The following is a 22,989-nucleotide window of genomic DNA, read 5'->3' as shown; positions in this document are numbered from 1 at the left end:
AAACAAAGGTAAGTATATGGATAATAAAACTAACTCTAGAAGCACACATTTTAAAGACACTTTAAGGAATAAACCAAGCCTTTCTTATTCAGGCAAGCAAAGACTTTTCTCCCTACAAGGACAGGTGATCTTTCTCTTCTTCTGACATCAGTCGATGCACTTTTAAGGTCACTGAAGACGTTTATAAACTTTGATTATTAAAGCAATTTAAAAACAAAATGTACTTGTTAAATGTCTTGACAACAGTACACGACTGCATAGTCTCTACGTCACTACTGTTTTAGATCATTCGTGCTTTGGGGAATTCTGCAACATCTGGCAGAAGACTGACAGCTTTCGGTGTATACAAACTTAGAGCCTGAACATCAAGAAACCGGGGGGAATAAAACACACCTTGAAAGATGTGAAGTTACATCGACAGATGACAGAGACTGTGCTTCCTCACATGCCCATCCAACTTTGCCCAAGAAAAATATAATGGCAGGCAAACTTTAATACTTCCACAAAAAGACACCAGGACAGTCTATAGACAGATGTTCTGCCAAAGAGTAAAACGCTTCTATGTTCACATCTTGTTATGAACTACATCTTCAAACCAACAGCCTAAATGGACTCAAAGTCAGGATAATTCGGTTCAGGAATTTCTTCATTCTGAAGAGCTCTATTTGGCAGAAGACCATGAAACAGACTGTAAGCATGTTTAAACACTTTAATAAAATAAAAACAGATGATCCCAGTTCACCATGTTTCACGATGTTTTTTTGGTATTTATGTAGTATCATTTGGTGAAGGAGGTATTAAATCAAAATTTAGTAGATTTAGATTCATCACTGGCTAATGTAACGGCTTTCATCAACTCAATATTTGTCCACTGGCATCATTTCTAAACTGCCTGTCAAGTTTATCTTGCTTTAGAGCACAGTGATGGTTGGCACCCACTTTGCCAAGTGATTTTCATTATAATTTCCCAAATGGCAGCTGTTGGAGAGAGAATGATTACAGGCAGTATATAAACAAGACTGGTTTAAACACTGGGAAAAGGGAAGAATACTACAAAAAAATATAAATCTTTGTTTAACCTATTTTTATAATATACAGAGCAGCATAAAAAAAGGGAAAGATTTGCAGGTAATACTTAGGGAGACCATTTAGTCCAACCACCTCATTTTACAGTTGATAGATAGAACCATATCCCAGAGGGTTTAGTCATTTGGTCAATGTCAGAAAAGTGGCAAGAGGCAAAAATGGGATAAGAACCCAATTTACTATTTCCCAGTCCTCCTCTCCTTCTAACAATACAATATAGCCTCCTCATTGTGAAACAACTTTCACAAGTGTTTCTGAGGAAAGTCAATTAAAATGTTGAGTGTTTTGAAAACAATAATTAATATCTATGTTTTCTAAGTTCATCAAGGTGAACTTTTGTGAGGAATCTCCATTAGCATCTAGAAATGCCTATTATACCTGGTGGCAACAGATGACAGATATCTTTGATAATAAAGTAGAATGCAGAATGGAAACCATTAAATGAACTCACATATCTGCATTACATACATCTTGCAGTCACAATGAACAAAAGACCCTCCAGTGGTATTGAAGGATATAAAGCAATCTTTGGGAAATGGACAAGCAGCATGCCTTCATTCTAATGGGTAAGTGAGGCTTCTCATTTCTTCATAGTTCTTGATTCTTTTCCATTTCCCATCTGTGATTACAAGGCCACCCTCATTTTGGAAAGCAATGTGTACAGGCTGGGACTTCCACTTTAGTAGGCCTTAAGTTTTAACAGAAAAGGAAGCTGTAAACAAAGGTAGTGTTAGGGTTTTATGTTGTTCCCTTACCACTGTCTTCCTGTGCATGCATGCTAAGTCACTTCAGTCGTGTCCGACTCTTTGTGACCCCATGGACTGTAGCCTAGCAGGCTCTTCTGTCCATGGAATTCTCCAGGCAAGAATACTGGAGTGGGTAGCTATTTCCTTCTCAAGGGGATCTTCCCAACTCAGGGATCAAATCCGGGTCTCCTGCACTGCAGGCAAATTATTTTTGAGAATCTGAGCTACCACGGAAGCCCACTTTGGTAAAGAATCAATTTAAATATACTTTAAAAATAAATATATAATGAGTGAGTGAGTGAAAGTCACTCAGTCCCGTCCGACTCTTTGTGACCCCAGGGACTACACAGTCTGTGGAATTCTCTAGGCCAGAATACTAGAGTAGGTAGCCTTTCCGTTCTCCAGCGGATCTTCTAGATCCAGGAATTGAACCGGGGTCTCCTGCATTGTAGGCGGATTCTTGACCAACTGAGCTATCAGGAAAGCGCATATTTAATTTTAATAGTTTACTATTAAGACAGAAAATGTGTACTTAAATATATTGAATAATAAATTAAATTAGTAATCTCTCTTTGGACTCAGCACACATCACCGTGACCAGGGGTTGACTCCAAACAAGGAGAAAAAGAATTTCAAATCCCAACTCTCCCTGGTACCAAATAACAACAAAATGAAAACATTTTAAAAAGCAAACTAACAAGTAAAATACACCTCAATGCAAATGATAAAATATATGTAAGAGATATAGTACAGGGTCCAGTTTACATGAAGAAAGGTCTAATAACTGTTTGCTCTCTCAGTTTAATGCTACTTTAAGTGTACCATCACATTGTTATGTAAACATTCTTTCCCACCTTTCTCCATTCCCAAAACTATTCCACAGCACCCTTTTAAAAATTGGTAGTGATTGTTTGTAAAAGCAACATAGTACATAGTCTTGGCCTTGTAGCTAGATTCCGAATATCATGCCCCCTTCTCTAAAAGCCTTTTTACTCCTAAAAGGCACATAGTTTCAAGCACGTCCACCTCGCTGAGTGTTGCCTCTATTGATTTAACTTCCTTACTAAACTTACACCACATATGCAGGTAGAGAATAGTGGTCAAATGTTTCTAGGGATCCTCAACGTAAGAATCATCTTATACTCACAAAGAAGTCAGTTCAACATTTTAAACCCCTCAAGACAAAGTACATAGTGAAATTTACAAAAAGTAATGAGAATAATTTATGCTATTTTTGGTAAAAAAGAAATAATAACCTAATCATCCTAAAGATAGCTACAAAGAAGATAGTCTTTCAAATTCAAAAGTAATTCTTTTAAACCAATCAATGCTATAAGATTAATAAACATGAGAAAAAGCTACTCTTACTATCTAAATAAGTCTATTCATGTTTTATTAGAGTTCTTACCTATGGTAGTTCTTAAAATAATTGACACTTTGTTTTCTAATAGATTCTTGCAAAACTTCAGACTTGCTACCACAAAATTCTTCTCCAACTTGCATCAACCTAGGTGGACAGAAAGATTTATAAAAATTTCAGCAACATGTTTATTATAGGGAAATAAAAGAAGTCCAGGTCATCTTTATTCAAAGATAACAAATCATAAAAATTTTGGATGCTTGAAGAAATTCTAAAGATTACAAATTCATTACAGTCTACAAACATCCAAAGGGCAGAAATATTTAAACACATTCACACATAAACCAGCAGAAATTAGACTGTGAATGCTCAATTATCTTCACTTCCATGAAGTTATAGCTTGTAACTCACTGATTCAAGATTTCATTAATTATCATGGTCCAATGAAACAAGATAAAGAATAAGACAAGATCTCAAATACTACCTGCTGATTATATCCAAAACAAAGATGAAATCATCATATTTGAATATAGACAAATCAGTTCCAAGCAAGTAGGTTTTAACTTTTAGCTGAACATCCTATAAAACAAAACAAAAAATGTTTCAAGTAAATCCAAAATATAGAAAGTAAGTTCTCAGAACCATGTTTTTTTATAGCTACACATTAAAATGAGACAGGAATAGATTAACTTGATAAAAAAATATCTATTTAGGCCAATATCCAACAAGGGGTGATATCAGAAACAGTTCCATAATCAGATATAAAACTAGTATAGGCCACAGTCATCACATACACATGCAAGATAAGAATTATATTCTTATAGTAGATACATAGGTAAAAATCACCACATTTGTGTATATCTAGTATAATCACCTTATACTGTAGGCAGTAATCACTTAAATCTGCATATAGATTTAAGTAATCAGCTTAAATCTGTATGCAGGTCAAGAAGCAACAGTTAGAACTGGACATGGAACAATAGACTGGTTCCTAATCAGGAAAGGAGTACGTCAAGGCTGTATATTTTCACCCTGTTTATTTAACTTATATGCAGAGTACATCATGTGAAATGCTGGGCTAGATGAAGCTGGAATCAAGATTGCTGGGAGAAATAGCAATAACATCAGATTTGCAGATGACACCACCCTTATGGCAGAAAATGAAGAACTAAGAGACTCTAAATGAAAGAGGAGAGTGAAAAAGTTGGCTTAGAACTTAACATTCAGAAAACTAAGATCATGGCATGTGGTCTCATCACTTCATGGCAAACAGATGGGGAAGCAATGGAAACAGTGACAGACTTTATTTTTGGGCTCCAAAATCCCTGCAGATGGTGACTGCAGCCATGAAATTAAAAGACGCTTGCTCCTTGGAAGAAAAGCTATGACTAACCTAGACAGTGTATTAAAAAGCAGAGACATTACTTTGCCAACAAAGGTACATCTAGTCAAGGCTATGGTTTTTCCAATAGTCATGTATGGATGTGAGAGCTGTACTATAAAGAAAGCTGAGCACCAAAGAATTGATGCTTTTGAACTGTGGTGTTGGAGAAGACTCTTGAGAGTCCCTTGGACTGCAAGGAGATCCAACCAGTTCATCCTAAAGGAGATCAGTCCTGGGTGTTCACTGGAAGGACCGATGCTGAAGCTGAAACTCCAATACTTTGGCCACCTGATGAGAAGAGCTGACTCTGAAAAGACCCTGATACTAGGAAAGTCTGAAGGCAGGAGGAGAAGGAGACATCAGAGGATGAGATGGTTGGATGACATCACCGACGCAATGGACATGAGTTTGAGTAAGCTCCAGGACAGGGAAGCCTGGAGTGCTACAGTCCATGGGATCGCAAAGAGTTGGACGTGACTACGAGTAACTGGACTGAACTAGGTGTACAGGTAAAAATCACCAATCACTACTTGGTAGGCTAGAAACCCCAAAATAATTAATTCAAAAATAATCAGAATAAGATAATTATGTAAAGTCTTTATATACAATATATAAAAATTAATATTTCCATGTATACCTGTTGTGGCACCTGAAAATGGAGAGATTTCATTCAAAACAAATTACTAAAAATACAGTACACTCAGGAGTAACTTTAATAAGGGCTATCAGATCTATAAGAACTATTAATAGCAACTCTAAGGGGATACAAAAGAATGTCCATAAACTGAGAGTTAAGGGACTGAATAGGTGACTACATATTATAAATATGTCCATTTTTCCAAGTTAATGTAGAGATACAGTGAGATTCTAACCAAAATCTCATACACAAATAATTTTCTTCTGAACAATTATTCTAATATTCACCAGAAATAAGAAACAGACAATAACCTTTGTTAAAAAAATAGTGCTTTGAAAAGAGGGAGTAAAAGTTATGAGTGATGTTAGAGGACTTGCACCACCTACATTAAGATATTAAAAACTATCCAAAAATTGCTAGCAATATACAGAAAAATCAATGGAATAGGATAAATAAATCAAACAGTGCTAAAACACATGTAAAAGCTTAATAAACAGCAAATAAAAACTACTGTTCTCTGAGTATTTACTTTTCTCCAGCATTATACTAAGAACTTTACATATTATCTTTAATTCTAAAACAGGGTTGTTAAACAAGCCTTTGTTACCCCCCAGGCAAAGAGAAATTGAAAGAGGTCAAAGTGAAAGTCGCTCAGTTCAGTTCAGTCACTCAGTCGTGTCTGACTCTTTGCGACCCCATGAACCAGGCCTCCCTGTCCATCACCAACTCCCGGAGTCCACCCAAACCCATGTCCATCGAGTCGGTGATGCCATCCAACCATCTCATCCTCTGTCGCCCCCTTCTCCTCCTACCCTCAGTCTTTCCCAGCATCAGGGTCTTTTCAAATGAGTCAGCTCTTCACATCAGGTGGCCAAAGTATTGGAGTTTCAGCTTCAGCATCGGTCCTTCCAATGAACACCCAGGACTGATCTCCTTTAGGATGGACTGGTTGGATCTCCTTGCAGTCCAAGGGACTCTCAAGAGTCTTCTCCAACACCACACATCTCAGTCATGTCCAACTCTTTGTAACCCCATGGACCATACAGTCCATGGAATTCTCCAGACCAGAATACTGGAGTGGGTATCCTTTCCCTTCTCCAGGAGATCTTCCCAACCCAGGGACAGAATCCAGGTCTCCCTCATTGCAGGAGGATTCTTTGAAAGAGGTCAGCTAACTGCCTAAATGCACATGCCAGTGAAAGAGAAAGCAAAGATTTAACCCAGATCTATCTGCCTTCAGAGTCTCCTCTTTTCACTGACTCTTGCTACAAGGAGGTATCCCCAAAAAAGAGGGAAGAACAAAGATTATCCAAAAAGTAGAGAAGGGAAACCTAAATAAATTGGTGGGGTGGGGGGGAGGTTGTGTGTGGGAGAATACATCCTCTCTTTACATCACGTATCAAAAGAAATATAAAACAGATTAAGTAAATGTTTCTGTAGGTTTTCAAAAGATTAAAAATTCAATAAAAAAGCAAAAATGTTTTCTAACTACCTATTAAGTTTTCTAAGCAGTATTCCAGGTATTAGGGATATAGCAATTAATTCAAACTTTTGATAAGTATTTGTAATTACCAAATGAATACTGACCTGAGCTTTACATAAGAAAGCATACTTTAAGAATAAATGCAACATGTCATAAAGGACAAATGTCAACAGTTTGACCTCATAAAAAACCATCTGCACATCAAAAATGTAAATTAAAATACACAAATGATATACAAAGGATTATCCTTTATCAGATAAATATTTTAAAACCTATGAGCAATAATACACACATAACTAACAGGTTTCTAAGTGTTCAAGTTCTCAAATAATTAAAGAAGTATAAAGTAAAACACTAATGAAAATATAAACATATTCAATTGCTCTATTATAAGATAAAGCCACTCTTGGAAAAAAAAAATTTTCTACATTAATAGGAGACAAAATGAAAACACGATACAAAAATATTTAAAATTAGGGAACTTTCAAGCATTTACTAGGAAAATATGAACAAAATAAATACAGTAATCGTAATAATAGAGCAAACTAGAGTTCACTGCAAAATGCCTAAGAGGAAAAGAGCTATTTCTTTAAAATTAATAAAGAGAATTATGTACAAAGAAGGTAAGTGGTTATTAGCATTGTGGCATCAATCAACATAGTATCCAAATACAAAAAGCAAAAGCTGTTAGAAATAAAAGAAAAACCTGACAAAATTACAATCATGCCAGAAGATTAAAACTGCTCCCCCAGAGCAGCAGACCAAGAAAACCAAAACCAAGTAAGGATATAGATGAGAAAAATATATAATTAGCTGCTTTAATACACACACAAAACCTAATTCCCAGCACAAGGAAGAAATACATGGTTATTTTTCAAATGTCCCAGGAAGAATTTAAAAGTGGGAAGTATATTAGATTGTAAAGATAATTTCCAATTCACAAAAAGTAGAAATATGCCAACTCTAATTTCCTATAGTAAAAGAAATCAATAAGCATTTTAAAACTGCCATTTCTCACATAAAGACTAAAAAGAAAATTTTGGAAGACCAAGAATTTCATATGGTTAAATATGTAAGCTCCATGAGGTCAAGAACCATGCTTTCAATTACCATGTTTGTAAACCCACAAACAGTGTGATACACATACTATGACTGATACAACCTTTTTCCCTGAAAGGTTCTGAGTCAAAATGCAGGAAAAATTTGCCATAAAATTCTAAAAACTTTTCACATCAAAAATCAAGGTGATTATGATTCTGAATCTAATTTTATGTCAGAAATGTTAACTATCTTATGATTCTCAATCATCGCTTATCATTTTCTCCACAATAAATGGAGAAACAATAAATTTATGAAACAATAAATTTATGATAAATGTCTGTAAATTGTCACATGCTCATTTCTGCTTTGAAATGTAGCACTTCAGGTATCAGAAATATATTATAACATGTACAGCATATATTATATATAACCCCCAGTGGGGTCAAGGGCAACATCCCAAAATAAAACACATGAATATCCCTGTAACATATGCATGTTCACTTTAATGGGAAAAATAAATACTATAAAAAGCCAAATGATAACAGTGGTCAGGTTATGCTATCAAATGAATTCAATTCCTGTCAGGTTTTGTCTCCTAGATGTGTTATCAAAAAATATTTATTTTTCAGAGCTTTTGCCTTTTTCAATTGCATCAAGCTTTGTAATTTCAATTTAACAAACACTAATGAGTGAAGAGGAACTAAAAAGCCTCTTGATGAAAGTGAAAGTGGAGAGTGAAAAAGTTGGCCTAAAGCTCAACATTCAGAAAACAAAGATCATGGCACCCGGTCCCATCACTTTATGGGAAATAGATGGGGAAACAGTGGAAACAGTGTCAGACTTTATTTTTGGGGGCTCCAAAATCACTGCAGATGGTGACTGCAGCCATGAAATTAAAAGATGCTTACTCCTTGGAAGAAAAGTTATGACCAACCTAGACAGTATATTCAAAAACAGAGACATTACTTTGCCAAAAAGGTCCGTCTAGTCAAGGCTATGGTTTTTCCAGTGGTCATGTATGGATGTGAGAGTTGGACTGTGAAGAAGGCTGAGTGCTGAGGAATTGATGCTTTTGAACTGTGGTGTTGGAGAAGTCTCTTGAGAGTCCCTTGGACTGCAGGGAGATCCAACCAGTCCATTCTGATCTCCTTCAGAATGGTGTTCTTTGGAAGGACTGATGCTAAAGCTGAAACTCCAGTACTCTGGCCACCTCATGGGAAGACTTGACTCACTGGAAAAGACTCTGATGCTGGGAGGCATTGGGGGCAGAAGGAGAAGGGGACGACCGAGGATGAGATGGCTGGATGGCATCACTGACTCGATGGATGTGAGTGAACTCCGGGAGATGGTGATGGACAGGGAGGCCTGGCGTGCTGCGATTCATGGGGTCGCAAAGAGTCGGACACGACTGAGCGACTGAACTGAACTGAACGAGTTCCTAACGTACACAAAGTCCTGTGTAGAACTGGTTGAGAACTGGGATTGGAGGGGCAAAAGGGCCTTGGAGTGGTAGAGATGAAGATATTCTAAAACCTGAAATCTACAATTATCTATATTCAAAAGCATGATGACTTTCATTAAATTGGCCAAATGTTTAAATGAGAATAGCTTCACTAAATCTTACATTTAACAGACACCCCTATAGCAGGAATGACATCAGGTTGCTAATGACAACAGTAACTAGCTATATAAAACGCCAGGTCAGTACTTCAAAGTATGCTGAATTACCAAAAATTTTATCATAGATTCTGCAATTTTAGCAAAGTATAATTAATAAGAGTCTGTTAGAAGACCTAAGCAGAAACAATTCATATCTGACCCTAGATATAAGATTTTCCTTTCTGTATATAATATTCAGGAAAAAAAAGTCAGCCTAAACCTGTAATAAGTGGAAAGTTAAAAATTACCTTAATATGGTCATAACAGAAATTATAAAAGATGAAGCTCTTTCAACTATTACATATTTAAATATTAAAGTATAAGTTCAAACAGCATAAAGCAAGTAATAAAAAGTTAGAAGAATACTAAATTATAACTGCTAACTGATTCTTAAGGAAATGTATGTTTGCAGTATATATTTAGCTAGACAATTTTTTTCAAAAGAAATCCTGTAAAAGATTTTCAAACTAAATATCACCTTCATTAGAAAAATCAAAAATACATTTTAAAAGAACATAGTATAATCAAAGTTTCTATAGTCTTCTAAATTTTGAGGAAGTCCAAAAAGAACAAAAGCGTTATCAAAATTACATTTTATCTAGGAAATGAAAAATTTTAATAAATTAAATTATCTGATAACAACCACTGAGCTACTAAAACGCAAAAGAAAAGCCTAGGAATACACAGTCAGTCAATAAACACATATGGTTTACTGAAGGCACAAAAATCATTGACTTGGAAAAAAATTCTTCCCTCGATTCTAGACTCCAACCCAAGTATGTCATCTATCACATAGTTATCCTTTTCCGAAAATTCACAGAAAAGGAAAACACATACACACACAGAATAAACAGTATCTCAATAAGAAAACAACTTCTTTAGAAAAGCACAGATCTGCTACAATACTAAAAGCAAAATGTTATCAAGGAATATTTTCAATGGCGAATTTCCAATTAAAACACCTTTTCTACTGCCAGTTACAGTCAAATATAATTCACGACTATTAATAAATTATAGAACTCAACAGACTTATTCCAAAGAAAATAACATATGACTAGATCTGCAAGGAAAAACAAATACAGAAAGCCTAAACACTGAATCTGTAAAACAATTTTAACATGAAGGTTTCTACTGTTTTCATAGAAAAACAAATAGTTTAAAAAAACCAAACCTGCCATATTCGTGTAAGTCCATGTTCTAATTTCTTTTTTATGTAGCCACGATCAAAATTTGTCTCTTCAGCACCCATCATATTACTCCCTTCTGAAAATAAAAGATGGTATACATTTTTAAACTTGCTTCACATTTTGTTCTCCAAAAAAAAAAAAAAAAAGTGAACCCTAATATACTGTAAGCATATGTAAAATACAGAAAATATTCTCAATATTTACATAGTCAAAACAATGTCAAAAATAAGAACTGGGATTAAATGCATTTGATAAGACAAACTCAAGACTCTGAAATGTTAAGTATAATACTTTACACCTAAGACGACTAAGGTCATGTGTGATCGGAGCTGGGATTTCAACTTGGGCAGCATAATTCCAGAAACCAGGTTCTTAATGACCCATATACTGCCTGCTGCCAGTGCATTACAGGACTGATTAACCGTATTATCAATTAATACACAGGTTAACAAGAGTATGGAGTGCAAAACTGCTCATTCAGTGAGGCAATGATGCATACAATTTGTATTTTTCATGATCCAGAATACTTTTATCCGTTCCAGGTAAGTAATCTAACAATGTCCACTTCAAGAGGTTAAGATCAACGACTGGCCTCAAAAATAATTCTCTCCCTAAAAGCAACTGAAAAATAAACACATTATATTTAAAAAATTATGCCTCTGTGCAAATAAACTGTGAAGAGCAACTGAGAATATCAGTTGTTCTCATCTCAGGCTAGCAGGGTATCTGTCCCCTGGTAATCAGCAAAAGCCCTTTCATATCCAGGCCCTGGATACATGCCTTTGTTGTTGTTTAGTTGCTCAGTCATGTCCGACTGTTTGCAACCCCCCGGACTGAAGACAGCCAGGCTCCTCTGTCCATGGAATTCTTCAGGCAAGAATACTGAAGTGGGTTGCCATTTCCTTCTCCAGAGGATCTTCCTTACCCAGGGATCGAACCCACATCTCCTTCGTTGGCAGTGGGTTCTTTATCACTGAGCCGCCTGGGAAGCCCAGATACATGCCTAGTGTGCTGGTAACTACTGCTACAGTTTAAGCCACATCATCTGTGGTGGTGATTTAGTGGTTTAGTTGCTAAGTTGTGTCCAACTCCTGCGACGCTATGGACTGTCACCTGCCAGGCTCCTCTGTTCATGGAATTTCCCAGGTAAGAACACTAGAGTGGGTTGCCATTTCCTTCTCCAGGGGATCTTCCTGACTCAGGAACTGAACCCTAGTCTCCTGCAATGCAGGCAGATTCTTTAATGACTGAGCTACAAAGGAATCCTCGTACCATCTGTATGGTCTGGCTATTATGAACGCAGAGCAATGCGCCTACACTATAGCTTTAGAGTTTTATTTAAAATGGTAAAGTGTTAAGATACCAGTAGTATTACTAGAGGGCTTCCCCATGGCTCAGGAGTAAAGAATCTGCCTGCAATGGAGGAGAGAATGACAACAAGTGAACTCTACAGACCCTTTCAGGCTTATCAAGTCTGCGAAGAATAATTTTTAGGATCCTGGTCTAGGATCCTGACTGATTCCTACAATTTAAGCCTTAATGTGAATACGAAAGGAAGACTCTCAGTCCTCGATATTGTCAACTGATGATCAGATTAACCAGGGTCTACAACATTCTTAAATTATACAGATTAGAGTGAAAGAATTTTAGCAAAGAGGACTAAATATAGAAGGATCAAAGAGAGTTTTAAGTTTGAATCTATTTGTTGTTGTTGAGTCGCTCAATTGTGTCTGACTCTGAGATCTCATGGACTGTAGCATGACAGGCTTTTCTGTCCTCTACTATCTCCTGCAGTTTGCTCAAATTCATGTCTCTAGAGTGGGTGACACTCCAAACCATCTCATCTTCTGCCACCCCTTTCTCCTTTTGCCTTCAGTCTTTCTCATCATCAGGGTCTTTTCCAATGAGTTAGCTCTTTGTGTCAGGGGGCCAAAGTATTGGAGCTTCAACAACAGCCCTTCTGGTGAAAATTCAGGGTTGATTTCCTTTAGGATTGACTGGTTTGATCTTGAAGTCCAAGGGATTCTCAGGAGTCTTCTCCATCACCACAATTTGAAAGCATCATGAAAATGTATATACATAAATATATACATCCATACACAATACATGAAACTATCTGCCTGGAGCAGAAAGCAAGTTTTACCATGATGAGAATATATTATCTTCTACACGCTTATCTTATATCTAAAGTATGTGTTAATTTTGTTCCAAATTTTTGCTTTGATTTCTTTTTAAATAATGGACTAGAAAGGGGAAAAACAGTGCTGAGATGTCTAAACAGTTACCACATCTAGAAAAAAATTAAGGTTGCCAAAACAGCATAAACTTTGTAGGGGAAAAAAAATCCCCTAACCTCACAAACTCCCTAAATAAAATGAAATTAAAAAAAAAAAAAAAAAGGCCTATAGATATTTCATTATTAATATAATTACCTCTCTTGATTCATTTCTTTGGATGATAATAACAACTAGTGTTAGCACTTTTTACATTGTCTCTAAATTTTATAGAGATCCTACAGGTAAATGTGTTACTACCTGATGAAACTTTTTGTTTTGTTTATTCTTAACCTACCATTTTAAGGAACAGACTGGAGCCTGGAGAGGATAAAAGTGACTTTTTCACATTCTCACCTTTGGTAAATGGCAATCAAAACTGACAGCCAGGTGTGCCCATACTCGCGGACGCAGTAGAGGAGGTGGGTGAAACGTCTGGTCTAGGATCCTGACTCAATGCTCTCCTCTTTTTCCTACCTTCTCCTTTCTCTTTCTTTCTTTAAACCTCTTCCTCCCCAACAATACTTCTAAATGAAGGGACATCCTTCCATAGAATTTATCTTTCTTATTTTTTGCTATCTATATTTATGAGCTTCTTACAAGTCAAGATTAATATTAAACATACGTCTTCTATACTACCAAAATCCTATTTTATTAAATAGTAAGATTTGAGCATTCCTTCACAATCACAAAAACCAAACGCTTCAGAAATTAGAGGTTACTAAAATAACTTGATTAGCTATACTAAACTGCATGTAATACAGAAAAATATGTACTGTATAATTTATTTTGCCCATACTAAATACAGATACATTCTTTTAAAAGTACTCTGAATACTTACTCTTAGCTATAGCTATTGTTCAAGGATACTCACTTAAGATATATAATTATATTATGAAGTAATGCCTAGTTAATATAATTTCTCAAAGATTTTCTCTTTATGAGTATACCATAGACATTTAAAGTGTATTTCACTTTCAAAGATAGTATTTAAAACATCTTTTTAAAAATTTAATGTCCCACTATTTTCAAGGAGAAAAGCATCAGTAGAATTATTAATTCTTAGAACCTAGCTTTATTAGTACAATTTGAAAATAAGCAAAAAAAGACAATATTGAATTAATGCTAATATTTTAAAAATAGCATTAATTTTATAGTAAATTTGGACACACCAATGTCTTACTTAGTTTTCTTTTTTTTTTTTTTATAGTGCTCTCTTAATAATTTAGTGCTAAGACCATCACCACATTTTCCTGGAAATTGGTAATACCTATCAGATAAGAAGTTCTTCAGCCTGGTAAATCCCCAAAGGTAATGGAGTTTTCATAGTAGCTGAATTGCTTTCTCTGCTGAACACTTAACCCATTTAACCCATGCAGGTCATCACGGTCCCTGAAATTCTAAAAGTACAACTGTCTCTTTTCTTTCTCCTTACTCCAGAAATATGGCAAATTCATAATTCAGTTTTTATAATAAAATCAAAATTATTTCCTACCAGAAGCAGAAGTAGTATCCTCACTGTCGTGCTTTTCATGCCATTCCATAGTCCTGTAATAGCTGAGCATAACTTCCCACAGTGCTTTGCACAGGTCAGCAAGGCATGGAATATAGCTGTCTGGTGTAACATGCTGAGGGAAATGACAAGAGCCAACTTTCAAACTGTCGTGTTTACTTTAACACAAAGTTAACTGAAATAAAATGTTATGGTGTCAATCAAATGCAATAAAGAATCAGATAAGAAAATTTCTTCCACTGATATGTCTAAAAAGAAAGCCCAACGGCAAGAAAAGTGTGTTCTTATTTCAACATGGAACAAACAGCAATTTGTTCAACATGTTCCATGTTTCAATGTGGAACAAATGGTAATTTCTCTCCATAATGATTTCCCCCCTCCTCTAAATTCCCCAGTTAGTAAAACATTTATCAAGCCATTAATAAAAATACTACCTTCTATGAGTCAGTAAGCACACTTTTAGTAATCAACAGTAACAATTACAATTAGCAATTCCTATTTCAACATGGCTTTTTAGTATTCATGAGTAGTCTCAATTCTCATACTATGAATCCATACACTGCTGAATTGGTAAGTGCTACGAATAAGAATGCAAACTTCCCCAAATATTTGTTTTCAAAGCCATGTTCTTAGCATACAAACGCAGCTTTATTCTCATTCTTAGATCCAGTCAAATATAATACAACTTGCCAAAAGGTAGTCATATTTTACAAGATATTTACGTAAATTAAGTTCGCACCTTTGACAATCTGTAAATTCTTTAAATTACAGGAATATAGCTATTTCATATTTGACAATACTATTTTAAAATATGTTGTATATGGCTATGAAAAAGTATGTGGTTCCAAATCTTCTCCCTAATGAAAATGCGTGGATTTTTCTCCTCCTATCCTTAGTAAAAAACTATCAGTTTGTCATTCTGCTCTTTTTATTTCATAGGTAGGGTAATGCCTCGATTCTATTTAGCAGGTTTCCTGTCTGTCACAATGGAGCATTTGCTCCATCATCTGTATTTCCCCTTGACCCAGCAATTCCACTTCTAGGAATTTATACGGAAGGTGTACTTCAAACAACGTGAAAATACATATGCAGAAGGTCGTTTGCTGAAGGATAATCTGTAACTGCTAAATACTGGAATCTATCTAAATGTCCAAAGACAGGATCTCTGTTGAATAAACTATCTTTACACACACAAAAGAGTACTATGCAACTATGAAAAATAATAAGCATATACTTTAAAAAAAGTTTAATAAAAAGTTTTCCCTTTCATATGATATATATACATGTGAGGTAGGGAAACATTTTTATTATATATATGTATGGAACAACAGACTAGTTCCAAATAGGAAAAGGAGTACGTCAAGGCTGTATGTTGTCACCCTGCTTATTTAACTTATATGCAGAGTACATCATGAGAAAGGCTGGGCTGGAAGAAGCACAAGCTGGAATCAAGATTGCCAGGAGAAATATTAATAACCTCGGATATGCAGATGACACCACCCTTATGGCAGAAAGTGAAGATCTAAAAAGCTTCTTGATGAAAGTGAAAGAGGAGAATGAAAAAGTTGGCTTAAAGCTCAACATTCAGAAAACAAAGATCATGGCATCTGGTCCCATCACTTCATGGGGAATAGATGGGGAAACAGTCAGACTTTATTTCTGGGGGCTCCAAAATCACTGCAGATGGTGACTGCAGCCATGAAATTAAAAGACGCTTACTCCTTGGAAGAAAAGTTATGACCAACCTAGATAGCATATTCAAAAGCAGAGACATTACTTTGCTGACTAACGTCCATCTAGTCAAGGCTATGGTTTTTCCAGCGGTCATGTATGGATGTGAGAGTTGGACTGTGAAGAAGGCTGAGCACCGAAGAATTGATGCTTTGGAACTGTGGTGTTGGAGAAGACTCTTAAGGGTCCCTTGGCCTGCAAGGAGATCCAACCAGTCCATTCTGAAGGAGATCAGCCCTGGGATTTCTTGGGAAGGAATGATGCTAAAGCTGAAACTCCAGTACTTTGGCCATCTCATGCGAAGAGTTGACTCATTGGAAAAGACTTTGATGCTGGGAGGGATTGGGGGCAGGAGGAGAAGGGGACGACCGAGGATGAGATGGCTGGATGGCATCACTGACTCGATGGACGTGAGTCTGAGTGAACTCCAGGAGTTGGTGATGGACAGGGAGGCCTGGCATGCTGCGATTCATGGGGTCGCAGAGAGTCGGACACAAATGAGCAACTGAACTGAACTGATGTCATAATAAATAGAAAAAATTAATGCATATATCTGCCTATCATCACAAGAATAAACACAGTGAATATGAAGAAGAAAACACTGAAATTAGCTACCTGTAAGAGACGGCATGGGGGATGAGACAGAAGGAACACAGGAGGGAATGAAATTAGGATGGCTATCCAGATTTACACATGGCTTGCAGAGATCAACACAAATATTTTTGCATACTTATGCTATAATTTGTGGTAATTTGTTATGTTGACTTTCCCTGTTTACTCTTATAATTACTACTTTTACAATGAACCAGTCTTGCATTTTTCCTTGGTTTATTTTTACCACATCACTACAACTGACATATCTCTCATACCACAAACATGTAACTAAAATTAATACTGATGTATGAGTTCAGGAAAGAGCTAAAAGCAGAGGACAAAGAAAAGGCAAAAATCACAAGAAGGTTCTGAACTGCAGCTTATCATTCAATCACTGGAATAAAGGTACTCTTCTACAAACTTTCATAAACTCAACTTTGCATAAGTTTGTGTTTATACTATGCAAATAAATTTAATCTAATTATATCCCAACATATCTGATAGATAAAAGGAAAGCAGTGTTAGTCTTATTTTTCCCAAAGCAAAAGTATGACTATACAAATAATTGTGCTATAGTCCACCAATTACCTTTTATTATAATTGTCACAGTTTAACAAATCAGAAAATTGAAACTTGGAGCTACTACCTTCTGTTCTCCACTAGATCACTATCTAGATACATTAGTTGCCTATTTGTTCAAGAAAAAGGAAGTTCTTTACTATGTTACCTCTTGACAACTTGCTAAAACTTAATGGGTTTGGATGAGATTATACAAGTTTTTCAGAAAAAGTTGAAATTATTTAGTGAAACTATAGAAGCTTTTTCTCACCTAACTTATTCAAGTGTAAAGAATTCACAGATCTAGCCAAAGCCCACACCTGAAAGTTGCCCAAACTTATCTTCAAAAATGTCATATGTACAAAGATAAGACTGTGATGTACTGAGCAAGATGCTTCTTACCTAAATTTATATTCTAAAATGGAAACAAATGTATAGACTCATCATACTAAATAGACAGTAAACAGTTTAAGAAAAAAAAGACAAGGTGCAACAGATATATATTGTTTTTAATAGACTTAAGCTGAAATGTGTTCATCTCTGTACTTGGAAGCCCATGCTGGTGAGAAGTCATTTCATTCTAAAATTGGACTCCAGAAACCACTTTCCACTATACTGTGCAATCAACCAGGGTCAGCTCTCGTAACAACAAATGCTTTTGATGCTTTTAACACCTTACTACTAAAATCATTCACAACTGATGCTCTCCAACTGATTTACAAAATCACCACCAAATTTCAAATAGAGAATCTTATTTCAGACATGTGTGAACCATGACTATAAGGAGAGAATCCAAAAAACCAACAAATATGCAAATAATTGTACAAGCAATCAGTAAATAAAAGGCAGGCCAAGAAGAGAATCTGGGTTTCTGAATTACTACTTACGCTCAAACATCAATTCTTCTTCACACCAGCAGAGCGTAACAGAAAGAGGACTAGACAAGGAATGGGAAGCCCTGGGTCCCAACCAGCACCAGGTTCACAACTTACCGGTCACAGGCCCTTAGACAGTAAACCACTCTGGATATCTCACATTCATATTCCACAAATCAATGTTAGAGATTCTTAGATCTGCTACTTCATCAATGGTTTAATCCATTCACTGATTACTAAATACCCAACACTGCAACTCAGTTCAACTTCCAACTAATGGGTGATTTGTTCAGTATAAAATCAGGTATACCAGGAGAGAGCAGCGCCATATAACAGTTTCAGTCCAATACTCCTAACGCACATCAATAATAGCAACAAAAGCCTTGAATTAATCAATCTAGAAAACATTTGCACAGTGAGACACCCCAAAGAACTAAACAGCATGTCTTAAAGTCTTGTAAGTATGGGAAATAGAAATTTACTTATCAAACATTTTTCTGTGTTCCAGAGTGACTTTCCACTGCCATTCTAAAGCTATGAGTACTAATCTATTCAGGGAAGGTTGACAGGTAAGAAGAGAAAAAGGTATAGTATTTTAGAACCATCTCAAAAATCATGCAGAAAAGGAGGAACATTTTAAGTAACCTAAATTTTATTTACAATTCATAAACTCCATACATACATGTCTAGTAACCAGTGATCACAAGAAACAAATATCCTATGGGCAGGATTTGGAGAAGACTCACAAATCCAGATGTTATAATGCAAGAATGCGCAACACAGCATTATTACCAAGCTTCATTACTCAAATGTCAAAATTCATTCTTTTTTTTTCAGCCAAATTCCCATTGGCTGTCTATTTTGCACATGGTAATGTAAGTTTCCTTGTTACTCTCTGCATACATCTCACCCTCTCCTCCCCTCTCCCCATGCCCATATGTCTATTCCTCCACTGTTGTCCTATAAATAAATTCTTCAGTACCATTTTTCTAGATTCCACATATTTGCATTAGAATATGGTATTTATCTTTCTCTTTCTGACTTGCTTCACTTGTATAATAGGTTCTAGGTTCATCCACTTCATTAGAACTGACTCAAAGGCGTTCCTTTTTATGGCTGAGTCATATTCCATTGTGTATATCTACCACAGCTTCTTTATCCATTCATTTGTCAATGGACATCTAGGTTGCTTCCACGTTCTAGCTATTGTAAGTAGTGCTGCAATGAACAATGGGATACATGTGTTTCTTTCAATTTTGGTTTCCTCAGGATATATGCTCAGCAGTGGGATTGCTGGGTCATATGGTGGTTTTATTACTAGTTTTTTAAGGAGTCTCCATACCATCTCCCATAGTGGCTGTATCAACTTACATCCCCACCAACAGTTTAACAAATCAGAAAATTGAAACTTGGAGCTACTACCTTCTGTTCTCCACTAGATCACTATCTAGATACATTAGTTGCCTATTTGTTCAAGAAAAAGAAGGTTCTTTACTATGTTACCTCTTGACAATTTGCTAAAACTTAATGGGTTTGGATGAGATTATACAAGTTTTTCAGAAAAAGTTGAAATTATTTAGTTCCCTTGTCTCCACACCCTCTCCAGCATTTATTGTTTGTAGACTTTTTGATGAGGGCCATTCTGACTGGTGTGAGGTGATGTCTCATTGTAGTTTTGACTTGCATTTCTCTAATAATGAGCAAAGCTGCGCATCTTTTCATGTGTTTGTTAGACATCTGTATGTCTTCTTTGGAGCAATGTCTGTTTAGGTCTTTTTCCCACTTTTGATTGGGTTGTTTGTTTTCTTGGTATCAAGTTGTACAAGTTGCTTGTATATTTTGGAAATTAATCCTTTATCAGTTGTTTCATTTGCTATTATTTTCTCCCATTTTGAGGGTTGTCTTTTCACCTTGCTTACAGCTTCTTTTGCTGTAAGCAAAAGCTTACAACTGCCAAGAGCTTTTAAGTTTAATCAGGCCCCACTTTTTTTCTTTTATTTCCATTACTCTAGGAGGTGGGTCATAAAGGACCTTGCTTTGATTTATGTCATTGAGTGTTCTGCCTATGTTTTCCTCTAAGAGTTTTGTAGTTTCTGGTCTTACGTTTAGGTCTTTAATCCATTTTGAGTTTATCTTTGTGAAAATTCATTATTTAATCAAGTCCTGATGAACACTTTCACAGAATCCACAGATCTCAGATTTCTGATCTTATCACTATCAGTTAAGAGTAAAACTTTGTACCTTCCAACTCTACTATTAACCATCCCAACCAATCCACCTGGTCAAAGTTAAAATGATGAAATTAGCTTGTTAAAAGCAGCAACATCTCAGCCTTACCTATAAGCAATAATTTAGTAAGAATCTAGACATCATTTTCATAGAACAGAGAAAAGCCAGAAATGAATATATGCAGCCTTTCATACCTGAACCACACAGTGAAAAAAAATTCACCTTCAAAACTTGCTTCAGTGCCAAGTGGTAAATATGAAAAAAAAAGAGGCCAGTAAATTTAGTCTTTTGATTTTTATTAATTTACTTTTTACCCATCAGAAATCTCTATTACAAGTTGCCAACAAAAATTTCAGCAAGATGATCTTTTATGTTAAAACATCACAACAAAAATTCTTAGGAGCATCCCTGAAGTATTATCATCTTGTTTCACTCTGACTTAGCACTCTAATCACATCCCACCAAACAGAAAGGGAGCAGATGTTTTGGCATCCACACAGAGATTTAAACCTCCTAGCACTGCCATCCCTACCCTCATCCGAACACACAAACACACTCACAGATGATTTCAAAGGGCAGCAGAGGCTTATCAACATCTCTAGATGAATCCTGTTAGCACAAGGAACTCCCATCACCAGAAGCTGCTGGAGAAGACTGACTACTTAGCTGAGAGGTTTCTGGAAACATGTTGGAGATCAAAACAGCATTAAGCTCCAGGGAACTAAAAACATTTCTGGGGAGGCTGAACTAAATAAGTGGCTGGGCCAAGCAATTTTAAATATTTTCCCAACCACTGATTACTTCTGTTAGGACCAACCTGTACAAAACATGAATACTCTAAGTTCTTTCAAATCACTGGACACCAGAGTGGTGCTCTGTATAGTGGACTGGATGGCCCGTGTTTGGGCCTGGGGCCCAAATTTGTGACTTACTTGGCCATGCATAACTCCAACATATCACTTCATGTATCCAAACCCCAAAGGATAAAGCAAATAACCTAGAGTTTCTCTGAAGCTTTAAAGACTATGATTCTCCATAGGTAAAACATGCTTATGCTGTAGCAAGACTTTCCTTACACTAAACTAGATTTATTCATGATTTCAACACACAAACATATCATGGTGAAAAATCGGTCATTCTCATCTTCTAGGCATTTTATCATTAACACTAAATATGTATGTAGACATGAAGACATATGTAACACGTATGGTATAAACGATACCAACTTGGAACTAAGTAACCAGCACCCTCTAAATAGTGAAATACACAGAAGGAATTCCTTTTCACAATCCTCAGGTTTGCCTGATGTGATGTTATGTGCTCAGCTGTGTCTGACTCTTTGCAACCCCATGGACTGTAGCCCGCCAGGTTCCTCTGTCCATGGGATTTCCCAGGCAAGAATACCGCAGTGGGGTGCCATTTCCTACTCCAGGGGATCTTCTGGAACCAGGGATCGAAACTGGGTCTCTTATGTCTCCTGCGCTAACAGGAGGGTTCTTTACCACCTGCACCCCCTGGGAAGCTCCAGGTATGGCTAATTGCTGCTAAGTGGCCTTCATCAAATGCAAAGCTTAATACTGCAAAGCAAGCAAAACGTGAAGAATCAGAATATACAATTTACCTTTCAAAATGTCAAATGATGAAGTGCTATGAACTCCCATGCGAAGATCATCACCCTAAATGGGCAGTATTTAAAAATAAGAACTTGCCAGGTTTCAAGAATGGCTTTTACCAGTAAATGACTGTTTCAGCTGGCAGCTGTGTACCACACCTTGAAAACAGGTTGGCTTGGGGACTTTCCTGGTGGTCCAGAGATTAAGAATCTGCTTTGCAATGCAGGGAACATGGGTTCGATCCCTGGTCAGGGAACTAAGATACTGTATGCCATGGGGCAACTGAGCCCAGGCACCACAACTAAGATCTCATGCAGCCAAATAAATAAAAATAAATATTAGAAAAAATAGGTTGGCTTTTTAATATTTACCCCCATCCGCCCCTCCCCCCACCCAGCAAAAATCACGCAGCATTCTAAACTACACTGATAGTTTTAAGTGTCTGTAGTCTTGGGCAGCTAAGAGAGGCCTCAGTACACCTGCATCCATTTCAAGTGACCAGAAAACACCTTCATTTCCAGGCAAGGGGGAGAAAGGTGGCTACCCAAATAACATCATGCTCTCTACAGGCACTCATTAGTCCCAGGGTATCATAGAAATCAAATCACTGTATTTGGTGTAATCCTGTTAAACCAAGCCAGACATCCCACTGCTCCTTTCCTCTGCCCACCCTCTCCTTTCAGGTCACTGCACAGAATATTGCTTCTGTATCTCTGGACCCAGCCACATACGTTGTGCTTGCTGAAATCCAAACCCACTCAGAAGTCATAGCCTGCTTCTTGGTCTCCTTCAACCCTTAAAGAATTGTGTTGATCCCATCTGACACATGTATATGTTGTTGGAACTTTTCTTATCTACTTTTGATCATAATGAATACAACCATCCTAGGTAACAAACTACTCATAAGCTTATTGCCCCTTGGTGAGCTGAACTGATGACTTGATGAACAAGAGCTGGGTAATGGCAAGGGAGGGTTTCCCTGGTGGCTCAGCAGTAAAGAATGTGCTTGCCAATGCAGGA

At 36.6% G+C, this 22,989-nt stretch overlaps 1 protein-coding gene across 2 annotated transcripts in view; it reads right to left on the bottom strand.

The window, feature by feature from the left end:
- Positions 1 to 22,989, bottom strand: part of VPS50 (VPS50 subunit of EARP/GARPII complex) — a 136,053-nt gene that overhangs the window by 58,709 nt on the left and 54,355 nt on the right. For both annotated transcript variants that reach the window (XM_040260292.1, XM_040260293.1), the window contains 4 exons: positions 14,352 to 14,484; positions 10,568 to 10,659; positions 3,677 to 3,771; positions 3,241 to 3,339 (listed from right to left, as the gene is read on the bottom strand). In XM_040260292.1, the coding sequence (XP_040116226.1) occupies positions 3,241 to 3,339; positions 3,677 to 3,771; positions 10,568 to 10,659; positions 14,352 to 14,484 (419 nt within the window). The remainder of the gene's footprint in view (positions 1 to 3,240; positions 3,340 to 3,676; positions 3,772 to 10,567; positions 10,660 to 14,351; positions 14,485 to 22,989) is intronic.

This window comes from Oryx dammah, unplaced genomic scaffold, assembly GCF_014754425.2.
Source record: "Oryx dammah isolate SB20612 unplaced genomic scaffold, SCBI_Odam_1.1 HiC_scaffold_18, whole genome shotgun sequence".
Classification (NCBI taxonomy): domain Eukaryota; kingdom Metazoa; phylum Chordata; class Mammalia; order Artiodactyla; family Bovidae; genus Oryx; species Oryx dammah.
This window is presented reverse-complemented; position numbering and strand designations above follow the sequence as displayed.